Source organism: Megascapheus bottae, chromosome 20 (genome assembly GCF_031878675.1).
Source record: "Megascapheus bottae isolate mThoBot1 chromosome 20, mThoBot2.hap1, whole genome shotgun sequence".
Lineage (NCBI taxonomy): Eukaryota > Metazoa > Chordata > Mammalia > Rodentia > Geomyidae > Megascapheus > Megascapheus bottae.
In genome coordinates, this window is record NC_143528.1 from 39885027 (window position 1) to 39901262 (window position 16236).

At 46.4% G+C, this 16236-nt stretch overlaps 1 protein-coding gene across 4 annotated transcripts in view; it reads left to right on the forward strand.

Annotated features, from left to right (window-relative positions):
* Positions 1-16236, forward strand: part of Msra (methionine sulfoxide reductase A) — a 244881-nt gene that overhangs the window by 107895 nt on the left and 120750 nt on the right. For all 4 annotated transcript variants that reach the window (XM_090353685.1, XM_090353684.1, XM_090353687.1 and 1 more), the window contains one exon: positions 121-240. In XM_090353685.1, the coding sequence (XP_090209811.1) occupies positions 121-240 (120 nt within the window). The remainder of the gene's footprint in view (positions 1-120; positions 241-16236) is intronic.

A 16236-nucleotide genomic window follows, 5' to 3' on the forward strand; every position in this document is an offset into this window, starting at 1 on the left:
CAGAAAATTGCAGTCATTTGTTGCTTCTGGATGATAGGAACAGCCCTGATATGTAGCTAATGGGTACTGTAAGTGTAGTGTCTACTTTGTATTTGATAACCGGCTTTCCTTTTACTGCAGGAATGGGCTGCTTCTGGGGAGCAGAAAGGAAATTCTGGACCTTGAAAGGCGTGTATTCAACTCAAGTGGGCTTTGCAGGCGGCTATACCACCAATCCTACTTACAAAGAAGTCTGCTCAGGTAGGAAGGCTCTACTCTGTCATGTCTCTGTGGGTAGCAAGACACAGCCGATGCTGCTGTTGGGTGACAGAATCTTTAAAACAGAAATACATTCTTTTTTTTTTTGCCAGTCCTGGGCTTGAGCTCAGGGCCTGAGCACTGTCCTTGGACCTTCTCAAGGCTAGAGCTCTACCACTTGAGCCTCAGCACCACTTCCAGCCTTTTTCTATGTATGTGATACCGAGGAATCAAACCCTGGTCTTTGTGCATGCTAGGCAAGCACTCTACCACTAGGCCAAACTCCCGGCCCCCAGAAAAACATTCCTCTGTTCCTCTCTTGGGCATTTCTGAAAATACACTTGTTTGCTCATTTATTCATTCAATCATTCGTTTGTTTATTTGTTGTGCCAGTTCTGGGGCTTGAGCTCAAGGAGTAGGTTTTGTGGCTTGAACTCAGGACCTGGGAACTGTTCTTGAGCTTTTTTTTTTATCTTAAGGCTAGTATTCTTGACCTGCAGTTCAAAAATGTGGCTCAAGTCCACTTCTGACTTTTTTCACGGTTATTTGGACTTTCCTGGCGAGCTAGCTTTGAACTGTGGTCCTCAGATATCAGCCTCTAGAGTAGCTAACATTACAAGTATGATCCACTGGCACCAGGCTCTCACTTCATATTTTTAGAAATAATGAATATGGATTTTATCAGTTAGCTTTTGCTGTGGAGAAACTAACCCAAACCTGAGTGACTTAAAATAGTCATATATATGGCTCAGTTGGCAAGGTGGGCGGGGCTTCGGTGGGGCGCTCTGCTGATCCTCATCAGGTCATCGTGTGGCCACGGGCACCTGGTGAAACGCCCGTGCCACTCCATCTCCGCCGTCTTACTGCACTCATCTGTGTGGCGGGTGGTGATGGGTGGTGGTTAGGGCGCCCTGGCTGCTGTGGATGGGGATCATGGATGTACTGACCTGGGCTCATCCCTGAAGCCAGGAATAGCAAGAGATACCTTGTGCCATCTTTATGGTTGTCCCATTGGCCAAAGCAAGTCACATGGTCGCTCCCAGAAACAAAATGGGGAGCCACCCCTCCCTCCCACAGTGACACAGAGTGGGTATGAAGACCCTGCGGGTCACGCATCTCGCGCAGCAGCCGTGTTTGTTAGAGGAAAATGAAAAGCTGTGCTACAATGCTGAGATGTGCCGCTGCCCTCCCACAGGCCACGCGATTCTCCCAGCCCTGTGAGTTAAGTCTTGTTGAAATGCAGCTGGGCTCATCTTATTTTGTTCTTACCCATTTTTACCAACACCTTCACGCCCCAACCACAAGGCTGTGAGGTTGTAAATGGGAGCCCGATAGACTGCAAGCCAGAAATGCTATCTGATCTGTTATAGAAAACTATGCAGACTGCTTCTATGGACAGAGGAAGTCAGGATTCCCCAGGGCAAATTCTACCTCAAATGCCCAGATTCCTGTTTCAAGAATTCTCTCACTTTCCTGCCACTCAGGTATATTTAAGACTCATGCCTTGGCCTTTCTGTTTTGTTTTGGATTTCGGTAGTATGGGGCTTGAACTCAGGACCTTGTACTTGTGATGTTGGCACTTTACTACTTAAGCCATGCCTACAGCTTTCCCTTTAATTCTGGAGATGGAATCTAACAAACTTGTCTCCTGAGCTGACCTTGAACCTAGATCTTCTAGATATCAACCTTCTGAGCGAGCCTCTGGTGCCTGGCAGGGCTCATTTCTTAACCATCTTAAGAGATCTTAAAACCAATTGGGGAGGTCTGCTGAGACATTCACTCTACTACATTGACACAAATGGTCTTTAAAAATACATAAGAAGTAAATAAAGATTTGAAGCCTGGGCATGGTGGTACATACTTACATTTCCTGGACTTGAAGGCTGCAGTATGAGTGTTTGATGGCAGCCTGGGCTATACATTGAGTTCTAATCCAGACTGGAGTACATAACAAGATCCTATCACAAAATGGACAAACAGAAACAGAACAAAACAAAAATTTTCAAAAGGCACTAGAGGGTGGAATTGAGGACACTGGGATCAGGGAGGGGGGTTGAATGATGACGTTTGGCATAATATGAATTCTGATTTGAAATAAAGTGTCTCTGTGGAACAATGAAGATACTGTAAAAAAAATAGGTGCAATCTTATTTTTCTTGCCTCCAGAGAAGAGTTGAAATACTCTGATATTAAGAATGAGAAACATCAAATAAATATTTGTGATTAATACCTAATTTTTCCTCTGTTTCATAATTAATCAAATGCTACATAAAGCTATAAATAGATTCAGATGAATCCCAGAGATTGTCCAGGTATATGCTCTCAAGTCTTAGGAGTAGAAATGATTAGATTTTCTATTTGTTGCTCCATACTTGGCTTAGTGGACTAAGAGAAAAGGTGTCTAAGAAAACCCCTATATAAAAAATTATGTTATGTGAAGTAAGTCAGGCTCACAGAGCCAAAGATGCATGATTTTTCCCCTCCTATGTTGAAATTAGATCTAAATTTAAAGCTGTATGTAAACATATCAATATTTAAAAGTATGGTATATGAAAAGGAGGGTTTGAGTAATATAATCCCTGTGGATAGTTAACTTGTAGTTTTACAAAACAAATACCAGGAAACTAGTACTTGTGTTATTGGGAGAAGGGGAGGTTGGGGGAGGGACAGACACTTGGAGAGGGGAATGGGGGTGACTGTACATATGTGAAAATGGAGCTAGATAAATTGAGGGGATGGGTGTGGTTGAGAGAATTGGGGAAGAAACGCAAAATTGCGACATTGATCAAGATGCATTGTGTTTACAACTCATATGTTGAATTAAAACGCCTTTGTGCAGCTAATTAAAGATACTAATTGTAAGTCTTCAGCTACAAAATGATCTTGACTAAATGTATTTGCCCAGAATCCTTCCTATCCGTCCACACCCTTGAAGGCCGCATCTTTCCTTCTCCCCTCCTGTGCTGGCTGTGAGGCGGTTCAGTTTTCTTATACAGGAGTGCTGAGCCTCCTGGAGCTGAGGCACTCACCCTGTATTCAGCTGTTCGTGACAGAAATCTCTGCCTCCTGCACATGCAGCACAAAGCTGTATCCCTGCAGCCCTGCCTCATGGCCAGCCCACTCTCCTCGTCCCTCTTCCTCCTGGGCTTTTAGAGGATCACTCTAAGGGAAGAGCAGAGGAATTTGTTTCCTCATTCTGATGTTTAGAGGGAAAGAGAACCAAATGGTTTCAGATGCAGTATGTGCAGACGATTTGTGTCAGAGATCTACAGCAACGGGTGAACACAGAAACCGCCGGGGTTGTTAAGGAACTCTCCATTGAATCCCAGCACACCTGCCATCCTCTCGGTTCTCAGGAAAGCATGGTTGTCATGGAAACAGGTTCCTGACTGGAAAGAGTCACTGCATCTAATCTGGACTTGGAAAAAGAAGTGATTTCTTTTCCTAAGCTGTTTCTTCCCCCCTCCCTCCCTCCCCCGCTCTCTCTCTCTCCTGATTGCTGTAAGAGAGGAAAACAAAGAGGCAGAGGTGCTGTGGTAAGAAAGTCCTCCATCACAGAAGAGGTAGAGCTCTCAGATCCCTGGGGAAGAGCAGGGAGGGAACAAGCAAGTCCCCTAGCTGGAGTTGTCATGGTAACTGGGCACATTGGTGGACCACTCCTCCAAAGACATTCCCCTCCCCCTTCCCTCTCTCTCCCTCCACCCCACACATTGCCACAGAAGGGTCTGGGTGGAGAGAAAACCAAGGCAAATCCCCAAGCTCTTCCAAGAGCAGTAATAGTGCATGGCTTGGTGTGATAGAGATATTAGTCGGTACTCTACGATCCCACTGATTTTACCAACAGGCTAAGAAGCAGTCACTTGCAACATTTCTCATCTGTTTGCAGCTAAGTTTAGTAAAGTGTGATGACAACCAGTGAGTGTTTGTTTGTTCGTTTGTTTGTTCGTTTGTTTTGCCAGTCCTGGGACTTGTACTCAGGACCTGAGCACTGTCCTGAGCTCATTTTGCTCAAGGCTAGCTCTCTATCACTTTGAGCCACAGGGCCACCTCTGGTTTTCTGATGGCTAATTGAAGATATGAATCTCACAGAACTTTCCTGTCCAGGCTGGTTTTGAACTTTGATTCTCAGATCTCAGCCTTATGTGTAGCTAGGATATAGGTGTGAGCCACCATTGCCTGGCTGAGTCTTTTATAAAGGTGTTTAAGAAGATACACGAGAGCCTGCATGGTGTTCAAACCCACCTTTCCCTCCTGTAGTAGTGCCTTTGAGCCTAAGGTACCGGCAGTTTGTTGGAGCAGAGATCATTCAGATCGCTCACTGCTCACCCCCTCTGTGGCACCTCTGCCAGCCTGCGTATCTCCACACACACATCTGTGCCATAAGCCAAGGAGCCTTCAGCACCAGTTTGTCATGCTACCCTGGTAGTGGGGGGACACAGCCTTGACAGGTATCACATGGGTGACATGAGTGTGTGTGTGAGTGTGTGTGAGTGTGGAAGCAAGGCATAGCCAAAGAAGCTGTCTTCATTTCTCACGGTGCTTGGTGGGAGGCTGATAGTGTAAAATGTAGTCCATACCAGAAGTATGTGAGCAGACACATAGAAAAGACACACAGCTTCTAGTGACAGCTGGGGCAGAGGCAGCCCCCTCACGGACCCATGGGTCAACCGTCACAGCATCCAAGCAGGACACTCAAGAGAAGACTTGACGGACTGTGGGGGAGGGCAGGACCATCCCTGGCCCCATGTGCAGCTTGAACCTGGCAATGCAGAAGGTGAGAGCTGGGGAAGAGTGAGAGAGAGAGAGAGATGCCAGGGACACGCAGGTGCCTGGAAGAGAAATGAGCTCTGATCCGCTGGTTGCACAGAGGCACCATGGCAGGCCTCAGCCACAAGAGGCCAGATGAGCGCTCTCAGCCGGAGGGAGGGTGGGCGCCCTCTGGGAGGCCCTGGTTCACAAACCACCCCATACCAAGGTAGATGAAACTAATACCACAGCCTGTTCCCTTCCATACTCTGTAGAACCTAGATGTTAGGAGAAAATACAGTGAGACTGTCTGTTGGGCAGGCAGTCCTAATTCTCATTCCAAATCCAAGATGCATATCTCAATCTATCGTGAGTTCAGTCTGCTTGGGTCATTCTCTCCAAATTGGATTAACCTGGGATAGAATTAAATGACGGAAAGGGAGTTTGGGCCTTCAGACCTGACAGCCAAAAGCCAAGCCTCCGTTCTTTTCCAAAGATGGTGATGGCCTCTGTGCATTCCCTGGAGATTCCTGTCCCTCAGAGTCCCCGTTCCTAGCCATCATTGTACTGAAACCCAATTCTTTATTTCTCTCCTTCACTGCACACTCGTGTTAAAATGACAATCTTTAGCTGTGTTCTGGTGGCTTATACCTGTAATCCTAGTTATTCAGGAGATTGAGATCTGAGGATGGCAGTTTAAAGTCAGCCTGGACAGGAAAGTCCACGAGTCTCTTCAGTTAGCCAACAGAAAAGCCATAGGTAGAGCTCAGGGGGTAAAGCACTAGCCTTGAGCTCACAGAACCTAGGCTCTGAGTTTAAGCCCGGCACACGCACACGACCACCATCAGCCACATGGTAGTGGCTCCTACCTGTAACCCCAGCCATTCAGGAGTCTGAAGTCTGAGGATGGAAGTTCAAAACCAGTCCAGGAAACCAGACAGATACATTTGAGAGACTCTTATCTCCAATTAGAAAAATCTGGAAGTGGAAGTGTGACTATGATAAAACACTAGCTTTGAGTGACAAAACCAGGTAAGAGTGTGAAGCCCTGACTTCAGCCCCCAGTTTCGGTGCACATGCACACACACACGCACACACACACAACCATCTTGCACTAATAGGCACTTTTACTTCCTTTGCTCAGAGCCTCCAAGCACAGAACCTGTATTGCGCAGGCTCAGAAGTGAGTGTTCCCATGGGTGATTCAGGCCTGGGTTTGGACCCTTCTGAGAGCCGCTCACCCCTGTCCCTGTGGCTGGCAGGCTGTCCTTACTTGGATTGGTTGTTGAGTGGAATTCTCGTCCAGAAGGACCTGCTGGCACTGCGTCCATCGGGCTCTGGTCTGCCTTTAACCAGGACTGGGGAGTAACGTAAGTCCTAGCAGCCACTGTCCTGTTCTAAAACTATCTGTAAAAATGAGCTCATGTGTGTTCCCTGTCAGCACAGATCTTTCTGGCACTGAAGACCCCAGACTTGGAGTGGATTGTCTGTGAAGAGCCTAACGCCACAGGGGCATTCCCAAACAAATGACATATGCCACCCACTGGCAATGACCCACATATGAGATAGGGCACAAGACACCAGGAGAATGTGGTCATAGTAAGGTTGAATAACCCTCGCCAGCCCCTTCTAGAATTCTTCCTCTATAGCCAATGAAAACCTGATTTCCCTCATTATTTTATTGGAGCTGGTTTTTCTCTTCCCATATCTTTATACACGCACACATTCACATGCATTCAAGCATGCACGCACATGCTCACACGTATACACATGCGTCCTCAAACAGTTGTTATGCAAACCAACTGATTAACTGGTTGCTATTGCTTTACTATAGTGATTCGGGAAGTAATTGAGCTATTCAGATTCCTGAATGCCCTGATAGGGAATTATTCTTACACTTTATAATAACGACTGCACAGATGAAAATATGAAAAGACATTCTGCAGAGGAAAAGCAGTCTGGGTTAATTTCAGTGCATTAGCCTAATATACAAATACCCCATTGCTGGCAAGAACACCCAGGATGTTCATTCACTCGGTAATATCTTTCTGTATTTTTTGCTTACAGATGTTCAGAACAATTTTGTTATTATTCTATTCAAAATCTTTTACAAATCTGCACAGCCAACTGGCATCAAAACCTGAAATGTGAAAGGGACCACACCACTTTTCGCCCTGGTGACACTCCCTCAGTCACCCAGACGATCCACGTCCCCTTTCTTCATTGGCAGACAGAGTGCAGGGGTCCCCAGCCTCAGCAGGAGAGTCCTCGTGAGACTTCCAGTGATGGAGAGGTCAAACCCTTCTCCCTTGAGTGTCAGGTTTCTGTCCTCTAGAAAAGGAAGCCAGTTATAGTTGTGGTTGGATTCTTCCTTGAAAATGAAAACTATTTCAGGCTGGGAGTATTCTAGAGAATCAGGCGATTTCCACCACTTGAGTCCTTAGGGAGCACGAAGGGCCAGGGTGACAGTTATGGCAGTGGCTTGCCAGGCTGGAATGATCCCCAGATCTTGGAGGCCACGTTCTTGTCTTCATTTTTCTTCTGGGTTCTTCCTAGGTTATGTCTGCCCCTTCTGCAAGTTCTTGTTATTACTTCCTTGGTGTTTAAGAGCTCCAAGTAAAGTATCAAATAACCTCTCCCCGCTGATGTGTAAAGCAGCATGGTAGGCCTTTTTGGCTGGTGAAGTGTTTGGGTGGAAGAGTTGTGTGTGTGTGTGTGTGTGTGTGTTTTGTGCGATTAATGTTCTTATTGTCTTCAAAGGAGGGATGTGCTCTGCTATTAGCAGATTTTATCAAGCAGCGGAGAGCTCCTCAATTCCTTGCAGACTACATTACCTCTCTTTCCAGCATGCAGCTGGCCTCCCTGTACTCATTTCATTGTCAGTTAAGGCAAATTACCAAGCTATTGACATATTCACCACAATGCAAAAATCCTCATATTCAGTTCTCGCTACAAACAATCTGTAGCAGACAGAATCAAAATGATATCTCTCTTAATCCAACAGGCAGAAAGCCATCTCTGAGGCCAGAGACCCTTAACTCACTTTACAACCCACACCCTCCCTCTCCCTCCTGCTATACCACACAGCTTGTCACGTATGTTAGTGCCACCAGTGGAACTCCTGGGGGTGCAGGCCAACCATAGTCACAAGAAAACTTTCTGGCTGTTTTTTTTTTTTTGTTGTTTTCTGTAGCAAGTTATATCCAACTACACACTTGGCTTTGTGACAGGTGCCCCCCCCCCCCTGCAGTACTGACTGACTGGTGGATCCTGGGGCCTAGGCCAAGGGGATGTTAACAGAATTGGGGCTTGGAAAGGGCGGGGCTTTCATCAAGTCTTAGTTGAGCGGTTTTCAGATTTAGATGACCACAGAACCCCAGGGTTCCAGAAATCTTCTGCCAGCATGAAGTATTCATCGTAAAGACAGGGATTTAGGCTGCCTGGAGAGCGTGGCCCAGCGCTGACCTGCATTCACCTGCTGCAGTCCTGATGAAGTGCTACTTTTGGAAAGGTTTTAGGAATGTTTGAAGCCCACAAGGACAACTCCCCTTGTCTATTGTAATAACTTACGATTTCAGAGACTGGAATGGAAGGACCATAAACTTCCTTTTTTTTCCAGAGTGTGATGTTACTGAACCCTAGAAAGAACTCTCGGGTTCTTTCTAGAACCTGTGGAGGGCCCTGGCATCAGGGGTTCAGAATGAAGCGGGGGGGGGTGGGGTGGGCGGGGGGGGGAGTGGGTTTGGCATGCTCACTGATCAAGTGATCACGATTTCTGTCGGTTGGTCCTTGCTCATTTATTAGGTGGGAATCCTTCCCCCAACTGTGGGTCAATGTCCTCGGACCCCTGGGGGTACCCTGGACTGCAGGTGGCACTGACCATGACAGATAACATGCTTTTTTCTATGATAATGATAAAGATACCTGTGATACTTATAACTGAAGCACAGAAAGGGATTAGGCACAAAAATTAAAAGTACAGGATCATAGACTTTGTATAATTTTTTAGAAAGACTAAGTCAAAGCCTAACAAAAGAAGTACTAAGAAATGGGTACTTGCTGAGCAGAGCTTCTTGGTGTTGCTGGGTTCAGTGTGTTCTGTTGTCACACGTGCCTTCCTTCATGTACTCTGACATCGCAGCCATTCCACAGCCTTGCACAAACTTGTGTGGCCACCCTACTTGGTTAGCTATGGAGGCATGGAACTGCTATGCAAAAAAGGGGTTCAGAGTCCCCAAAGTTAAAATGAAATCAACTCATTTAACCTACACACTTTTCTGGGGGAATATTTAGAATTTGCACACTTACTTAGATCCAGCTTAAATATCAGAAAGAGAATGCGTTTTTCCTCGCTTCAGAGAACTGAAGGCCACCACGGGGCAGCGCCACGATACCAGACCACCCCTTCCTCAGACGGCATCAGTGCCTCTCCTTCCTCACCAGGCTTAGTGGCCAGAGACTCCAATTATGCCTGTGTCTGTTGTTTGTCAATGAAGGGTGAGGGGTGTGTAACCATGGTTTAGAGATTCTCTGCAGGCCATTGCCTGTGCTGGCCGTTCTCCATATGACCTTGATATTTTAATATTATTTGGTTTATTTGACTGGCCAACCTGTCTCTCTCTTTGAGCAGCCTAAATCACTACTGGGGAACAGGTGCAGTGGTCAGAGGTCAAGAGACCGACAGACTCTAAAGAGTTTAGAATGGCAATATTTCATTGTCTCTGAAAGAAAATTCAAACAGGTCATTTAAATGGGAAGCAAATCAAATGGACAGAAACAATCAAAGCATCCTTCCAATGCCAGAAATAGGTTATGCTTTTATTGTCTCAGGATTATATTCTCAAAGACTTAGACGGGAGATTAAGAGGAATTTGCTATGGCAAGCAGTTCTTACACCATAATTGCAAAAGCAATTGAGGAATGTGGCTGCACTGTTATTTCCACATCACATATAATGGAACCATAATGTAATACAAGAATTAAAAAACCTTATGGGGAGGGGAGGGTGAGCTTCTCCCGGAATTTTATATGATATGCTGGGTCTTAATTACTTCCTAATGACTAACAATTTTTATAGCTCTAGATTAAGGTTTTTCCCTCCCCACAAAGTTACATTAAAAATAAATATCTGGGTCAATGACTATCCCATCTGCCAAGTGAAAATCACGAGCGGGGCTTATGCAAAGGCAAGTCACCCACCATGTAAGCAAGATGCCCAGGCAGTGGCCCTGCCACCGTCACCAGAGCTGTTGCTCCCCAGGGCAGATACGCCTGCTTCCTAATGCTGCCTCCCCAGAGGAATAAAGCTGCTCATTTAGTTTAGGAATAAAGGCAGCTTTTGAAAATGGTCTATAAAACATGGCAACTGGTCTGGGACCCAGACATAGTCCCTAGACATGGGCCTTTATTTTCCTTACTTGGGTGGGCCTTAGAGTTCAACTTTTATTGAGCACCAGGGTCTTTTCTGAAGAAGAAAATTTGCGTATAAGTCTAATCAGAAAACACGGTTTCCAGGGTACCCCATGTCCTTATTTTCACCTCAGGGTGCCTTACAGGGACCCACAGGGAGCCTGCTCAGGGGAGTACCTGAGACCCAGGGGCTCCTGCAGCTGGATGGCCTCCAGGGGGAAAGGGTGTGGCCACCATTCCACCCTGCAGTGCCCAGTGAAAGCCCACACAGCATCCTGTCCAGCACCCAGGGTGCTCGGAGCCCATGCCCAGAGAAAACACTGGGAAAATGGCATCCATTCACTAGAGAAATCCCCAAAGGGGGCCATTCTGCTCGCATTACTGGTCCCAAACACGCAGATCTCCAGTGACTTGTGCTCTGTCCTTGTTTAGAGCCGTGGCTCTAAGTCTCAAACATTTTATTTGAAAATTCCTCTCCCTGCTCAGTCCCAGAGTAAGAACCTGTACTACTGTCACACCAATACCTCTGGTACCAGACCCACCTCATTCTGGAAAGGTGGGTCCATACAGCATCACCCCAAGGTGCTGCACACAAAACAAAAATCAAGAAGCCTTGTGGAAGGCTCGTGTAGTTGGTATTAGGAGTTTGAAGAAACTCCAAAGAGAATCATCCACCCCTTTCTGAGACAGGTTATGAAAATGGTAAAGCCACACATTAGAGGTGAGGTTGTAGGGTGGAGGAACATTAGAAAGAATCTTGGCTTCCTTTTTTTTCCAGAAAATTTAAAATTTTAAACTGAGTACAGTGGCTTATGCCTGTAATTCTAACTACTCAAGAGGCAGAGACTGGAAGGATAGTGGTCTGAGGCTGGGTCTGGTTAGGGAGCATGAGAGATCTTTTAAGTCCCTATATGAAAAATAATTAAAACAAGAAAAGGGCTGAGGGCTTGGCTCAAGATGTAGAGTACCTGCTTAGTAAGTGTGAGACATTTAGTTCAAATCCCAGTACTGCCAGCAAATAATAATGTCTTTTAACTAATATTTAAAAAAAATTAGAGGACTTGTAGGTTCATAGCAGAATTGCACACAATATTACACAACAACAAGCACCCCATTAACATGTCATGTCTGGGAGGGCTATATGTTACCACAGATACGTCTAGCTAACATCAGGCTTAGTCTTGGTGCTGTGCATTCTGTGGGTCTGAGTAGATGTGTGACCACCCATCTCTGCTCTCCTGCTCTGCAAAATGGTTCCACTGCCCCAAGGTCTCTGCTTTGCTGTTCACTCTCCTCCCCCAGCCCTTGGAAACCAATAGATTTCCATGTTTTTTTTTTTCCTTTTCCAAATGTCATATAGTTGGAATCACACAGCATGTAGCCTTTCCAGATCAGCCCTTCAAATCCCCATGTCTTCTCATGGCTCAAGAGCTCATTTCTTTTTAGCCCTGAATAGTATCCCAATGTTTGTTTCTCTATCCCTCTGCTGAAGGATGTCTTGGCTGCAACTATGAATAAAACCTCTCTAAACATAGGAAGCTGTTTTCACAAGAGAAATGAATGCAGGAACCTGGGATTGGGGGAATTTCAGCGGCTTGGTCAAAGCAAAGTTCTTCCAGAGAGAATTCCATTTGGCTCATGGTTTGGGGATTTCACCCATGGAACACAAGTTCTCCAGTTGAGTGTTTTGGTGGTGAGTCACATAGTGAAGAAGAGCATATATAGTGAGTCTGTGTACAGCAGACAGTGGTGACAAATTCCTGGGAATGACCCCCTTTCTCTCTACAGAGCAGCAGAGTTTGCATAGGCAAGTGGCCTGTTCTGTTTCCCCTATATGGAGGTTGTAGGTCCTTGGAGTTCCAGGTCAGAGAGGCTGTTTCCTATCAAACACACTTTTGGGGACACTCAGAGCCTCAGCTTCATTGTCTTCCCCTTCCTCTGACCGCAGTGGCTGCAGCTTTAGAAGCTTCCTCCAGTGCACTGGAGCCCGCTTATTTCCTATGCATCTAACTTTCACTGTCCTTTGAACTTCTGCACATGTTTTGTTTTTCCTAATAACCCAGTGAAGAATACTTAAAAGATCAAAAATGTGTTTCACCCCAATGTGAGATCTGTAAGGCTGTTTAGTGTCAGACGTGTTCTCGGCCAGGGGTGGTGAGCCTCAGCTGGAACCCACAGACACACAGACAAGGAAAGGGTCATGAGCAGGAGAGGCACGGCTCCTGCTGGAGATGAGAGCAGATGGAAGTCGGTGGCTTGACGGATCCTCGGGCAGCCTGTGTAGAGCAGTGTGATCATGCCATTTCCTAGGAAAATGTGGGGGCCATGGTCTCAAGGTAGCAGGTGGCTGGATGCCCATTGGCTATGTGTTCTGCTCTGTTTGCACTCATGCTCCTTTTACATGTGTTTAGAGGCATCTCTGTTTCCTACCATGTGAGGATAATGGTAGAGAAGTATAATGGTGGGCCAGGTATGGTGATACATGCTTGTCATTCCAGGGACTTGGAAGGAAAGAGTGATAGGATTGTAATCTGAGGCTGACCCAAGCAAAAAAAATGCAAGACCTTACTAAAAAAAAAAAAAAAGCATATGATAGACTGAGAAATCCCAAAGATGGAGGCATTGCTCAAGTGGTAAACCATTTATCTAATAACCGGAAGGCACTGAGTTCAATCCCTAGTACCAAAGAAAAAGAAAAGAAAAATCTCCACCTTTGACTAGTTTCTTAAGGCTGTGATCATAAGTGGGGTCCCATTTAGAAAGGGATCTACTTTGTCAGGTCTGAAAATTTGCTTTCAAACCTCGGACATCACCGCCCCCCCCCCCCCCGCCTCCTGCCGGGACTCACCAGTGAGCACTGGACTTGTCCAAACCCACGTCATTAAGAAGTGGCAGAGCGAGACCTGGCCCCATGACTGGAAGGTGGGGGCTGTGCCTTTTCCTTCCTCTGTTCATGCTGCAGGGAGCAGGGCCCTGAGCACAGAATCCTCCTGTCACCAGGTTAGTAACACTGGATAGGGCGGAAAACCTGCCGGGAACATGGCGGCCACACTGGACCACTGGTGCTGAGTGCAGGCCTTGAGCGATGCTTCCTGCTTAAGGGGAGAGCCAGAAGAAGAGTCCAGAGGCAGCTCAGTTGTGATCAGCAGATAGCAAGTCTTTACTGATGGCTTGAAGGACAGAAGTGCAGAGGACACCTACCTTTGCCTCTGGTGGACAGCCGTGCATTTTCATTCAGCTAAGGAAGAGGAAAGCTGACAGTCCCTCCACTGCCATGGTCGTGGAGACCCAACACAATCCTCACAGGACCATGACAGAAGTGACCACTCACTGGGAAGGATGAGAGGAGGACTGAAGCACAGCCTGGCCACCGAGGGGGGGCTGGGCACGCTCTGAAGTTGGTAGAAGCCATCAGAGTTTCTGGGGAGTCTGCAGTAGAAGAGGTCGTTCATGAGCTGGTACAGAGAACATTAGTCACAGCCGGAGTCAGGTGGTCTGAGCACTCAGTGGTGTCTGTACTCAGCTGCCTCCCTGTCACGCACTGCAGGGGCGGGGTGGGGTTCCCTCCTTCTCTCCTCTCTCTACAGAGTACTAACTAGCTGGGTGAAGAGCACTGTTCAGGAGATGATACACTGAGCATTCTACTGTAGGAACGCAGGTATGTCATACACAGTACCTGCCACTGCTGGGTGTGCCAGGCTTTCTCTGTTTGTCTTATCCTGCATGGGCCCCCCCCCCCGGGGGTGGCTCTGTTCTCCTGGCCCTCTGACCACCAGAGGAGGGCCAAGGCCTGCGTTCCAGGTGTTACACAGCTCTTCTAGTCAAGACAGCACAACTGAGTTATGTGGGTTTGTTGTCCTGTTTGGGCTGGAAAGAAACATTGCCAAGACAGACAGATGCGTAGTAACTATTGAATCTGCCCAAAGAAATAGCGAAGAAATGGGAGAACTAGGTAGCAGTAGCCTGGGTCAGGAATCCTGATCTATAATGACAGGGAGAGAAACTGCTGTGGCTTGAGAGCCTGGGATTGATAGGGTAGGGGCCGGGGCAGGAAGCAAGCGGGAGAATGCCCTCAACTCAGGGGCACGAGGAGTGAGGCTGTCCACAGTGTCAGCTGGCACAGACGGGCTGGTCACATAGCCAGCCTGCAGTCAGGGAACAGATGGACAATTCATTGCATAAATTGGCTACCCAGGGACCACAAATGCCAGTTAGGAAATCCAAGGACATATCAGGTGACCCAGTGACAGCATCCCTGGGCAGAGGTAGGACTAGGTGCTCATCATCTGAAAAAGGAGCAAATAGCTGTGTGGAGAAAGTCGAGCGAAATTCAGTAAGTGAAGTTTCGTGTGTGTGTGTGTGTGTGTGTGTGTGTGTGTGTGTGTGTGTTTCCTTTTTCTTATAGGAATACTTACATATTCGGTTCATCTTGGTAATACCCAACTGTCTGAATGTTGTCATTATAGGATAGTCATACCCCTATGTGAGGAAATAATAATTGGATATTAGATATATTGGTAATATAGAAAGATATATATATGTATATGATATGTGCAAAGTACCTCTGAAATAAATTTTCTTAACACTAAACTTTTATGCTGAGTACAAAAGAACATAATAATAATATTTTTGCTAATTATGTTGATAATTATGTAATGTGGTTCCATTTTTGAAACAGTGGATAAAGTGGACACAGTAGTCCTGTCAGAAACAAGTATCATAAGCCAGGGACCTGTGGCTCATGGCAATAATCCTAGTTACTCAGGAGGCTGAGATCTGAAGATTGCAGTTTGACGTCAGCCCAGCCAGAAAAGACTGTTTCCCCCAATAAACTACTCAGAAAAAGCCGGACGCGGTGGCAGGCTTGAGTGGTAGAGCACAAAGAGGTCCAGGCCCTGAGTTCAAGCCCCAGCGCTGACAAAAAAACAAACAAAAACAAGTGGCATAAGACTCAGATGAAAGAAAGCCACGTTCTGTGTCCACGCCACGCACTGGGCTCCCACTTCTGTGGCACTGAAGACCTTTCGGTTTTATCGCAAAATGAATAAATTGGCAGATCTTTAAGTGTGCTATCTCTTTAGTATTTCATGTGTAGTAATAATGTATGTATACCTTCATATTAGGTGTCCTCTTTTTTTTTCTTTGCCAGTCCTGGGCTTGAGCTCAGGGCCTGAGCACTGTCCTTGGGTTTTCTAAGGCTAGAACTCTACCACTTGAGCCTCAGCACCACTTCCAGCTTTTTTCTATGTATGTGGTACCACGGAATCAAACCTGGGTCTTCGTGCATGCTAGGCAAGCACTCTACCACTAGGCCAAACTCCCGGCCCCATAGGTGTCCTCTTTTTAAAAAATAATATTCACTTAATATTTGAAGGACACTGTTAAGAGCCAGATATAGTGATGGGGTAGCACAGCCTTGCCTCTGTCTTCAAAAGATTTCCTGTAATAATGCTAAGAGCTTTGCTGTGTGCTTAGAGACCATGTGTACCCCTTTATGCTTAAGTAAAGAAGAACTCGCCACATCTTCCTTTATATAAAAGTTACTCTTTCACAAAGTTTAGGTATATGTAGCTACTTGTCATATGTGTCATGCTTGTCAGACTTCAATGACTTATAACAATAGATGAAACAAAACCCACCACCGTCACTCTGTGGGACAGCTTCAAAGCTTTGACCCAGAGCTGTCTCCCAAGGCCATTCTTTCGTGACCTAGCAATGGATTTGAGATCGCCTTCTCCACCTGTGCCTGTGTATCATCACACAGCTGTTAAAACGCTCTCGTTTCCAGCTGTTAGCATGCAGCTTTGCACCTTATGTGCTATGAGGCCATGTCCTTGCTTGCCC